The sequence below is a fragment of the Sphaerodactylus townsendi genome, unplaced genomic scaffold, assembly GCF_021028975.2.
Source record: "Sphaerodactylus townsendi isolate TG3544 unplaced genomic scaffold, MPM_Stown_v2.3 scaffold_20, whole genome shotgun sequence".
NCBI lineage: Eukaryota > Metazoa > Chordata > Lepidosauria > Squamata > Sphaerodactylidae > Sphaerodactylus > Sphaerodactylus townsendi.
In genome coordinates this window covers 1,027,511-1,040,114 of record NW_025950363.1, presented here as the reverse complement: position 1 = coordinate 1,040,114, position 12,604 = coordinate 1,027,511, and the positions used below count along the sequence as shown (strand labels likewise).

Here is a 12,604-nt window from a genome sequence, read left to right as displayed (position 1 = left end):
TTTCTTTGGTCTTGGGCCAATTGGGAAAGTCCTCATGCGTCTGGGGAGACCAACCCCCAGGTTAGGGAGGAGGGAAGGACACACCACCCAAAGGGCCCGGGCAAGGGGGGAGAACGCCACAATAAGCCTAGGCTAAAACCCACCCCGTCCGTTGCTTCTCCAGCCAAAAGCAAAATTGCTGCTGGACACAACCCTTTCCAGGGTCAGAAGATGAGATGACGACATTCCCAGGGGCAAAAGGAAAAGGAAAAAAACAGTTAGCAAAGTGCAGCAAGCAGGATTTGTCAACATTTTCCGGGACACGTGGCAAGACTGTGAGGCAGGCCTTGACCCAAGATTTGTAGCGTCCGTTATATTGCCACAGGCCGGGAAACAGATCAATGTTTTTATTTATTTTATTTTATATTCATATTTACACCCTGCCCTTCCCAACTGGGCTCAGGGCAGCGAACAACAATCAATTACAAACATCAATCCAGCATTAAAACAACTGACAGATGATGGCACTAAAAACCCACCCCACAACTACACCCACGGGAGGCCAGTGATGATCACGGTCAGGCTGGCTCTGTCTTACAGGCCCTGTGGAACTTATTCCACCAGGTAAAACAGGACTGCCTTGCTTATAGGATTGGTTTGTCAGACTTATCCATCCCTCTCCAGGATCGGGTTTGTCCACACTGTAAAAACCAAGTGGAGACTCTTGCTCGCATTATTCTTGACTGTCCGAGATATGTGGGCATCAGGAATTTCCCTCCCAGGCTGGCCCTAGACTCTGACTGTTCTGTTGTGGAGCTTCTGTTAAACGACACAGATGTCATGCTCTTGGGAAAAGTAGCAAAATTTCTTTTACAAGTGACAGAACTTTCTAAGTAATGTATACTGCTATGTATAGTCTTCCTGCCTGCGCTTTGAATGTACTCTTGATTTGTATTTCAGAAATGTCTGGCAACGCTCTAGAACCTATTTTTAAATGCCAAATAAAGGTGGTGGTTGTTGTTGTGATTGGTTTGTCAGACCAACTCCAATTTGGGAAATTGCTGGAGATTAGGGGCTGGGGGTGAAGCCTGAAAAAGGCAGAGAAGCTCAGCAGGGTTGGGATTCCGTAGCGTCCACACTCCAAAGCGGCCATTTTCTCCCATCCTTGCAAAGAACAACACTGAGGTAGTACTAGCTGTCACGATCTTGCCCTGGATTGGGGTGTGCAATCCAGCATTCGTTTGTGGATTCTTTTCCCATCCAGCACTCCAACCTGCTGAGTTGAAGAAGAAGAAGGAGGAGGAGGAGGAGGTGGAGGAGGAGTTTGGATTTTTATCCCCCCTTTCTCTCCTGCAGGAGACTCAAAGGGGCTGACAATCTCCTTGCCCTTCCCCCCTCACAACAAACACCCTGTGAGGTGGGTGGGGCTGAGAGAGCTCCTTAGAGCTGGGACTAGCCCAAGGTCACCCAGCTGGTGTATGTGGGAGTGTACAGGCTAATCTGAATTCCCCAGATAAGCCTCCACAGCTCAGGCAGCAGAGCGGGGAATCAAACCCGGTTCCTCCAGATTAGATACACGAGCTCTTAACCTCCTACGCCGCTGCTGCTTGAAATAAGCTTTTATTTCAAGTGAAAAATAACGTCTTAGTACAGTTCTCTTAGCAAAATAAGTCCCTTTTAAGTTTCACTGTCCTCTCTCCCAGGAGCCCCTGATAGAGAGATGCTTCCCAGTCAAACCCCTGAGATGGAATTTTCAATCCTTTGTTTTTACCTTCCTAGGAAAACTCCGCCCTGCCATGAGGTAAATCTAAACTTTTGAATTCTACTGGTCAAATTTGAATGGCATTTCCTGGGTTCAAAGCCCTTTACTGTCCTTGTGTGACTTCTTTGTGTGACATCCTTGCTTCAGCAATAGAATCTTTACATCACACTAGCCCACAAAGATTTTAAGGAACTTGCCCGTTTCATAAGAACATAAGAACGAGCCAGCTGGATCAGACCAGAGTCCATCTAGTCCAGCACTCTGCTACTCGCAGTGGCCCACCAGGTGCCTTTGGGAGCTCACCTGCTGGAGGTGAAAGCAATGGCCTTCTGCTGCTGCTGCTGCTGCTCCTGAGCACCTGGTCTGCCAAGGATTTTCAATCTCAGATCAAGGAGGATCAAGATTGGTAGCCATAGATCGACTTCTCCTCCACAAATCTGTCCGAGCCCTTTTTAAAGCTATCCAGGTTAGTGGCCATCACCACCTCCTGTGGCAGCATATTCCAAACACCAATCACGCGTTGCATGAAGAAGTGTTTCCTTTTATTAGTCCTAATTCTTCCCCCCAGCATTTTCAATGAATGCCCCCTGGTTCTACCGGTAGTATTGTGAGAAAGAGAGAAAAATGTCTCTCTGTCAACATTTTCAGTCCCATGCATAATTTTATAGACTTCAATCATATCCCCCCTCAGACGTCTCCTCTCCAAACTAGAGTCCCAAACGCTGCAGCCTCTCCTCATAAGGTGCTCCAATCCTTCCATTTGCATAGGGTGGCGGTTTTTCCTTTGTGGAAAGAATTAGGATGTGTTCTGCTGCCACCGAATTTTCTAGCTCCTCCTCAACTTTCCCCGCCTACCCAATAGCTCTTTCACCCAGGACCTAAAGGGCTGTGTGGTTATTTTCACACTGCAGGTCTATCGATGGAACAATAGGCCCAATGAAATTGATATAGCCCGTTGCATTATCCATAGACCTCAGCCGGTACCACACACACACACACACACAAAAGTGGCAGACAGCCTCCCCAGAGGGAGGTTGTACGGACGTGAAAATGAAGTGCCGAGCAGGCAAAATGGCGGCTTCGCGTCAGGAGATTTTCCCCTGCAAAGAGAAAACTGTAGGAAAACCTTGGTGAATCAGAGTCGCTACAACCAGTAATTGTACAAAAGGCCATACTTAGCATGATATGCAAAGAAGAAGAAAAACACAGTTTTTTCTGTCACACCGGCTGAACATCGGATCATTAATGAGAGATGCCATCACAGCAGCAAGGCCAGAGGAGAGCATATTTCTGTTTATTGGCAGAAATGCAGAGCGATAATCCCTTTTCAAAATGCGACATTCCATTTTAGAGTCTTGATGAGTCGATCAACATTTCCCAAAAGGTTATAATCATTTGCTATAATTTCACACTATATACACCTCTAGGTACACAGGCTAGGAAGAAAAGTGTGGGAGCGACTGTAGGAAAAATGACTCAGTGCACTGATTCAAAAATACAAGCAATCAGACATGTGTAGCAGTCAAACTTGTGAGTGTCTGGGAAGTAAAAACAAATAGGGCAAACCTAGAAGAAGAAGAAGAAGAAGAAGAAGAAGAAGAAGAAGAAGAAGAAGAAGAAGAAGAAGAAGAAGAAGAAGAAGAAGAAGAAGAAGAAGCAGCAGCAGCAGCAGCAGCAGGAGGAGGAGGAGGAGGAGGAGGAGGAGGAGTTTGGATTTATAACCCCCCTTTCTCAAAGGGGCTCACAAACTCCTTTCCCTTCCTCTCCCCACAACAGAAACCTTATGAGGTAGGTGGGACTGACAGAGTTCTGAGAGAACTGTGACTGACTCAGAGTCACCCAGCAGGGATGTAGGAGTGGGGAAACAAATCTGGTTAACCAGATAAGAGTCCACCACTCATGTGGAGAAGTGGGGAATCAAATCCAGTTCTCCAGATTAGAGTCCACCTGCTCTTAATCACTACACCACTACACCTACTAATACAAGGGGATGACATTATGCTCCCCCTTAAGGCAGAAATAAAAATTAACCAAGAGAGTTTCAGACGATGTGTGCGGACCAGTGGTTCCTAACCTTTCTGAGCCCGTGGGCACCTTTGGAACTCTGAGCCACCATGGTGGGTGCAGCCACAAAATGGCTACCACAGGAGGCTGAGCCAACCACAAAATAGTGGTCGCAGGTTAGCTTACCTTCAAATACACACTGAAGATTTTTGTGATGAAGTAGCAGCTGCAGCCAAAGGAACATGATTTAAAAATCTGCACAGCCAACCCAATAGTCAATGACCAATCAGAAGCCTTGCTGGGCAAAAGGCCCACCTGGCCCAATTAATTACCTAAAAACTCTTGGTGGGTGCCAAAAAAGGTGCTAGCAATTTCCACGGTGCCCATTGGATTCCTAGTGTGGACACTGGCAAATAGCTGCAGCTCTAGGTTGTAATGTACAAATGAAGTGGAACAAATTGTCTCTCCAATGCCTGAACACAGTCGTGGGAGCACACCCCTTGTGGGACGCTGCGTTGAGCCACCTTCAATGCACTTAGCACTGCCAGAGGCAAGCTAACGGTCAAGCTGGACCACAGGTCTCTGATCTGTCTCTGCACTTTGCTGGAAAAACCCCGGCTGCCCGAGCACAGCTCAGTTAATATTTACAACTGAGCACACTTTAGGACCATTCACCCCACAAAGGTCTGTTTGCCTTTCCCAGGTACCTCTTTTTTATCTCTGCCAGTCCAAGGATAGATGCCCTTTTGCCTTTAAGCCACAATTAATCATTGATCAGGAAACTGGGGGTATAAACTGCAGGATGACCCATTCAGCTTTTTTTTTCCTGAAGGAACCTGCCGTTAGCGAGCTGCGTTGATCCAACAAGCCCCGAGTGCCGTTGGAACCGCAGAGGGGCAAAAATGAAGACGGCAACGATAACCGTTTTGCTGTTTACTTTGGCAACGAGCCATGCCATGATTAGAGGTAAGGCTACGTTTTGCCGTTTTCAATCTTTTCATATGTGTTGCTGCTTTGATATATTCCATTTTTCCCAAGACTTTGCTGTAGCACCAACCTCCAGGTGGCACCCGGAGACCCCCAGAATTACAACTGATCTTCAGACAGAGATCAGCTCACGTGAAGGAAACGGCTGCTTTGGAGGGTGGATTATCAAATCTCCAGGAATTTCCAAGTCTGGAGTTGGCAACCCTACTTTGTTCTGAGCTTCCTCTCTTAAGTCAGCACAATATAGTATATGCTTAAGTAAGCATCATAACTAACAGCCTGACACAGGTGTCAAACTCGCAGCCCTCCAGATGTTATGGACTACAGTTACCATCATCCCCTGCCAGCATGATGCTGGCAGGGGATGATGGGAACTGTAGTCCATAACATATGGAGGGCCATGAGTTTGACATTTATGGATCCCTTTTGTATAGAACTTAGTGGTTCTTACCCCACATGGTGGCAGCATCTTCTGTAAACTGAGGTAATCAACCTATAGATCAACTCAACCCAACTTTACCTTTATTGATACTGAGACAAAAAAGTTGGTACAAATATCATAAGCCAGACCTGGGCATTATACAGCCCGGGGGCCACATCCGGCCCACCGGATGACCCTGACTGGCCCCCCCTGCCTTGCTGGGGAGCGAAATACTGATACAACCTGCAGAAGCGGTTGCCTTGGCTGCTGAGCTTCTACGGGGCTTTTCAAGCGTCCAGCCTTGCTGGGGAAGCGGAAACATGCCTGAGAAAGCCTCACAGAAGCCGGTTGCCTTGGCTGCCGGTTTCTGCGGGGCTTTCAGAAGCGCCTTGCCCCCCTGCCTTTTGGCCCGGCCCTCCACAATATTTTCTGTTTCTTATGCGGCCCCATAGAAAAAATAATTGCCCACCCCTGTCATAAGCAGTGGTGGCATTCAAATAATTTAACAACCAGTTCCGGTGGTGGGACTCAAATAATTTAACAACTGGTTGTTTACAAGCACAATTTTAACAACCGGTTCTGCCGAAGTGGTGCGAACCGGCTGAATCCCGCCGCTGATCATAAGGTGTTGAGGTTGAAACATTCAACAGAGATTAAAAACTGGCATGCCTGGGCCAGATAGGAAGAATCAGGAAACGCTACATTTTGCTATAGATTGGGGCAATATGGCTGCTAGAATTCTTGCCACAATATCTGTTGCACATGGGCCTTTATCTCGCAGAAGAAGTTTTATTCATTTATCTTCTTTTAGACTTTTGAGGCCCTTCTCATTTATAGTTCCAGTGACAGACATTGATGGACAAATTGTTTGCAATTGAGCAACAAATACCACAAGGAATCTGGAGTATTGCAGCCAGATAAGCGTAATCGCTGCTGGAATGGGATCTGTCTGTACCTTCCACTTATAGCATTTGATGGAAAAACATTAAGTCAGGCTAGTGCAAATGCTCACCGATGGACTGGGATGTTTAGATTCTGAATGATGTTTATGTGGAAGGATTTTTTTCCTCCATAGCCTGTCCGGATAATCCCTTACTCCTAGTTCCCAGAGCTTTATCAAGGCAGTATTCCATAAGTACCAGTAACCATAGAATCATAGAATTGGAAGGGACCTCAAGGGTCATCAAGTCCAACCCCCTGCTATTAAAGCACTCCCAACATATGTTCATCCAGCCTCTGTTTAAAAACCTCCGAAGGAGACTCCACCACTCTTCAAGCCAGTGAATTCCACTGTCGAACAGCCCTGACGGTCAGAACGTTCTTTCTAATGTTTAGGTGGAATCTCTTTTCCTGAACTTTGAACCCGTTACTCTGTATCCTAGTCTCTGAGGCAGCAGAAAACAAGCTTGCTCCCTCTTCGACATGACATCCCTTCAAATATCTAAACATGGTTATCATATACCCCCCCCCCTTAACCTTCGCTTCTCCAGATAAACATCCCCAGCTCCCTAAGTCTCTCCTCGTAGGACATGGATTCCAGACCTTTTTCCATTTTGGTTGCCCTCCTCTGGACACATTCCAGGCTCCAGCTTGTCAATATCCTTCTTAAATTGCGGCGCCCAGAACTGAACACAGTACTCTAGGTGAGGTCTGACCAATGCAGAGTAGAGTGGTACAATTACTTCCCTCGATCTAGACACTATACTCTTATTGATGCATCCCAGGATTGCATTGGCTTTCTTGGCTGCCATATCACACTGCTGTGCTGACTCTAAACCTCCTTTACCCTGACTGGGTCCGACCTGCAAAACCAGGATGAAAAAAAAATGGGTGGTCAGAGATTACAGGGTTGCCAGCTCTGCATTGGAAAATTCCTGGAGATTTGGTGGAGTGAACCTCAGCAGGATATAATGCCTCCAAAGCTGCAATTTTCCCAGGGGAACGGATCTCTGCCACGCTTTTCTTTGCAGTCAAGTCACAGCTGACTCATGGCAGCCCCATAGGAGTTTCAAAGCAAGAGAGGTTCAGAGGTACTTTGCAATTGTCTGTCACTGGGTCACGCCCCTGGCATTCCTCGGAGGTCTGCCGTTCATGTGGAGGAGCGGAGAATCAAACCTGGTTCCTTGGATTACAACCCACCTGCTCTTAACCACTAAATCTGGCAACTCTAATCAGACGTAACTCCAGAAGCAAGGAACAACGGAAGCTTCCGTCTCCCAAAAGAAATGCTTGTTGACGCTAAAGAAAAACTCACCGCCAAGTTTCCAGAGGTCCTATTTGACATTTAATCTAGTGTGGCCTTAGGGGCTCCGGCAAAATGCACTTTGTAACCTAAATCAATACTACTTTGTGGGATTAGCTGTTCCTTAATAACTCCTTCAGTGCCTGCTGTAGGTACAGCACTAACAGCCACCTCTTCTGAGACTGTCTTAATAGGGATGTTTTGTAAGTGTTTGTGCAGGTAGTAGATATTTCTCTCCGATAAACCAATGCCTCTGGCGCCTTTTGCAAGCCAGCTGTCTTTTCCAAAATCTGCAGCACAACGGCACCCTCTTCAGGGCTGTGGTGGAACTGCAGCCCTGCTTTTCATTCTTATTCAGAGATTGCTCTGGGCACTAAGCGAGAAGAGTAGAATTCTAGACCGCTGTGGACAGCAGCTGCCCTGACCTGGATAGACCAGGCTAGACCCGTCTCACCAGATCTCAGACACTAAACAGGGTCATCCATAGCTCATGCCAAATCCAAATCCAAAACCTTTATTAGGCATAAAACCGGAGTGTGTCATGAATTCCAAATACAATAAAAGATCATTATTGCACAACTTGCAGTACACAGAGTAAAAATGTAGCAACAGCTTCAGAGATTTCAGCATTAGAGTTATTGAGAAGCTTAGCCATTTTTATCGTATCAGAAAGAATAGAATAGAATAGAATAGAATAGAATAGAATAGAATCTTTATTGGCCAAGTGTGATTGGACACACAAGGAATTTGTCTCCGGTGCATATGCTCTCAGTGTACATAAAAGAAAATACATTTGTCAAGAATCATAAGGTACAGCACTTAATGATTGTCATATAGGTCTAGTAAGCAATCAGGAAACAATCAATAGTAATAAAAACATAAAATGTAAAATCATAAAATAAAATGAAATGTCAGCACAGGCTATAGTCATACAGTCATAATTGGGAGGAGATGGGTAATAGGAATGATGAAAAAAGTAGTGCAGTAATTATATAATAAATATATAATAAATAGTTTGACATTATCGAGGGAATTATTGTTTTAACAGAGTGATGGCATTCGGGAAAAAACTATTCTTATGTCTAGTTGTCTTGGTGTGCAGTGCTCTGTAGCGACGTTTAGAGGGTAAGAGTTGAAACAGTTTATGTCCAGGATGCGAGGGGTCAGTAAATATTTTCACAGCCCTTTTTTTGACCCGTGCAGTATACAGGTCCTCAATGGAAGGCAGGTTAGCAGCAATTGTTTTTTCTGCAGTTCTGATCAGGAGCATAAATCCTGTTGGTAATACAGTTCTCAAATCAGTTCTGATGTTGTTGTATTTTGAACAGTGAAGCAGAATATGAGAAAGTGAATCAGTTGTATTAGGACAAAAATGACAGCAACGCTCATTTTGTGGTATATAAGAGAAGCGTCCTTGAAGATATACTGACGGAAAAGAGTTACACCTTGCTCTAGTCTTGGCTATCTACCAATTATGAGTAACAAGATATTTCCAGATATATAGCAGGGCTAGATTGCTGAGGGATAATCCCAAAGAATATTGGAGAGCAAGAGCTTTGCGCTTTGCTCAGGAGAAATTGATATTCTTGATTGAATAATCTAGACTTTAAGCGATGGTAAATCTCAGGAGCGGTGAGCATTTGTAGGGCCTCCCAAGAGAAGCCCAAGGAAAAGATCTTTTTTTTAATATGTAGCCACCATTTCGAAAGCTGAAGCTCTCTCATTTCTAACTGGGACAAACTGTGAGGGTCAGAGCAGAAACAAAGACACAGCCAAAACTTAAAAGTAACAGCTCATGCTTGGACGGGAGGCCACCAAAGAAGGCCAGGGTTGAAGTGTTATGGCTCAGCCTGGTCTTGGTGGAGATCCCTGGGAGGAAGACTCAGATGGAGAGGAGGGGACAGTTTTGTAAATGCAGAGCCTGACCAGTCATTAGTCCCCGCAGGACCAGGTCCGGAGGCACAGGCAGAGCATGCAGGTGGGAATCCACAGCCAGGTCCAAGCTCTGAGATTCCCCAGCCAGGATCTAGCTCTGAGACTCTTCAACCTCTTCACAATGAGCAAAAAGGAGCCTACCAGCCCTGACAGCAGTGGCGTAGTGGTTAAGAGCAGGTGTGCTCTAATCCGGAGGAACACGGTTTGATTCCCTGCTCTGCCACTTGAGCTGAGGCTTATCTGGGAATTCAGATTAGCCTGTACACTCCAATACACACCAGCTGGGTGACCTTGAGCTAGTCACAGTTCTTCGGAGCTCTCTCAGCCCCACCCACCTCACAGGGTGTTTGTTGTGAGGGGGGAAGGGAAAGGAGTTTGTAAGCCCCTTTGAGTCTCCTATAGGAGAGAAAGGGGGGATGTATATCTTCCTCTTCCTTGTCTCCAAAGCCCCAGGAGCAACGCAGGAGGAGACTGCATGCTAGGCTACAGTAGAGGAGACGCAGTAACATGTTAGCAGCCATGGGGCAAGCTGACTTGGATACTAAGTCCTTACAGGAGCACAACTAAAGTAACCCAGTTGCACTAGGGCACAGGTGTCAAACTCACGGCCCTCCAGATGTTACGGACTACAGTTCCCACCATCCCCTGCCAGCATGATGCTGGCAGGGGATGATGGGAACTGTAGTCCATAACATCTGGAGGGCCGCAAGTTTGACACCTGTGCACTAGGGAATGGGAGGCTGGCTATAAAAGAGAGGTTGCAGCTGAGCCATTTTGTGGCAATAACACTTTCAGTTTCAGTTTGCAGGTCAAAGTCCAGTGGTTCTCAACCTGGGGGTCGGGACCTCTTTTGGGGTCAAATGACCTTTTCACAGGGGTCGCCTAAGACTCTCTGCATCAGTGTTCCCCATCTGTAAAATGGACAAATGTTAGGGTTGGGGGTCACCACCACATGAGGAACTGTATTAAAGGGTCGCGGCATTAGGAAGGTTGAGAACCACTGTCACAGTCTCTGTTCCTAGCCTTTGTGTGTTCATTAAATAACTGCACCCGCTGAATCACTGTGTCTGGATTGGTATTTGAGGGCTGGTCCACAACAATATACAGAGGCAGGTGATGGCTAACCACCTCCGCACATGCAGAATAACCCACTTTCACTCCACGTTCGATGCCCTTCGAAGCTGGATTTTACTGTGCGGAATAGACAAATCCGCTTGCAAACAATTGCGAAAGTGGATTGAATGTGCATTATTCTGCATGTGCGGAAGGGGACTGAGTGTTTCTCGCCTTGAAAACCCTACAGGGTCGCCATAGGTCAGCTGCGACTTGACGGCAAAAAAAAATAGATGGCAGTTATATAAATGGGAACAAGAGATAACTTCTGTTAAGCCCTGTTAAGCCCCACCTCTCAGCAGCCTTGCAAGGGGAAAAAGAGATAACCCCTGCAAACCCCTGTTAAAATACACTGTTTTAAAAGATGTGGCTTTGAGAAAAGCCCTCCAAAATGAACACCAGAGCTCACTCTGCTCTTTCTGGCCCAGTTCTCTTCTCCACTGCTACTCTTCTCTGCTGGTTCCAGAGACCAGTTGAAGTTGATGAAAGAGGGTGTCTGAGATGCAAAAACATGTGTCCATTCTGTGCCGTTTCTGGGTCAGCACACAGCCATTGTTTTTAATGAATCCCGTTGTTTCTGTTTCGGGAGTTCTGTCCTTAATAAGCATAAAACGAAACATAAGTGGATTCCGCACAGCATGTTCATAATGGGCTGCAGTCGTAATAAATGAACCCGTTTCCTTTTTGCTATTCGCGTGTGTGCCCTTCACCCTTTCAGGCAACGATTGGCGTCTGTGGAAACAAGGGTTACATTTTAGATGTCACTTTGGGTTATGTTTTATATGCTGCTTGTTGTTGCTGTGATTTTTGGAAGCCATTCGTGCAGAGGTGGGATCCAGCAGGTTCTCACCAGTTCCCAAGAGTGGGTTACTAATTATTTGTGTGTGCCGAGAGGGGGTTACTAATTGGGTCCGCTTCTCCATCTCCACGCCCTCGCCTCCCCAAGAGGCATCCTGCCTTTGAACGTGAAGGTTCCATATAGCAATTGCGACTAATAATGTAACTCCCTGAACTGGGTTAATCCCTTTCAGGTACTGCAATTCATTGATTCTCAGCCTTTCGTACCTTCTATCTCACCAGTCTCTATCAAAGAACCTGTGTGTTTCACCATTGCTGTGTTCAGATTTGTGAGTTGGGCCATTTTCTATAATGGGATGATGATTTAGAAATGACCTGGTGCAAAAAAATATTTTGGGGTCGTGGTGGGGTGGCTGCCCATGGGGGGGGCATCCAACTCAGGTTTTGCCCAGGGCTCAGGTTTGCCTAGGTACGCCTCTGCCCCCTTTGCTGAGGGGAGGCTGGCGAGGGAACCTGTTACTAAAATTTTTGGATCCCACCACTGCATTTGTGTGTGGAGAGGGGATTGGGCTCACCAAGCTCCAGATGGTGAACTCTAATCTGGAGAACCAGGTCCAATTCCCCACTCTTCTACACGAAGGCTGCTGGGTGACCTCGGGCCAGCCATAGTTCTCTCTGAACTCTCTCAGCCGCACCTACCTTGCAAGGTGCCTGTTCCGGGGAGTGGAAGGGAAGGGATTTGAAGACACATTTTCCCTTTTGGCTTTTAGACCCTTTTAAGCACTGCGAGTTTTCAGAAGCCATAATGTTGACGCTAAGCTGCCTTTAAGTCGGTGATTATGACTCTCCGAGGGGACAAAGTCATCACCAACGGCAGAAACATTTTCTAAACAAGTTATTGAAAGATAAGCAGTTGCTCAAGGGATTTTTAAAGAAAAAAGCTCTTGTCTCCATCAGTCAAGCAGTTTAATGGATTTAAAAGGTACCATAAATGGAGCTTTCAAGGGGGCTGCATCAAAAGGTAGTTCCATCTCCCAGCTAAGGCCTTAAAATTGTGGTCTAACATCCCCCCTCTCCAGTTCCTTCTTACAGCTAGCCTGTGGTTACCAGCCTCCAGGTGGTGCCTGGAAATCTGGGATTACAACTGATCTCCCGGATTCACAAATCAGTTTATCTGGAGAAAGTGGTCACCTCGGAAGGTGGATTCCGTGGCATTATGCCCCAATGAAGAAGAAGAAGAAGAAGAAGAAGAAGAAGAAGAAGAAGAAGAAGAAGAAGAAGAAGAAGAAGAAGAAGAAGAAGAAGAAGAAGAAGAAGAAGAAGAAGAAGAAGAAGAAGAAGAAGAAGAAGAAGAAGAAGAAGA

The 12,604-nt window shown here is 46.2% G+C and overlaps 1 protein-coding gene across 1 annotated transcript in view; it reads left to right on the top strand.

Annotated features, from left to right (window-relative positions):
* Positions 1–4,567: 4,567 nt before the first annotated feature.
* The window catches only part of GC (GC vitamin D binding protein), a 37,441-nt gene continuing 29,404 nt past the window's right edge, over positions 4,568–12,604 (top strand). Inside the window, exon 1 of the mRNA XM_048482721.1 lies at positions 4,568–4,711. Within this exon, the coding sequence (XP_048338678.1) occupies positions 4,648–4,711 (64 nt within the window). The 5' untranslated portion in view covers positions 4,568–4,647. The remainder of the gene's footprint in view (positions 4,712–12,604) is intronic.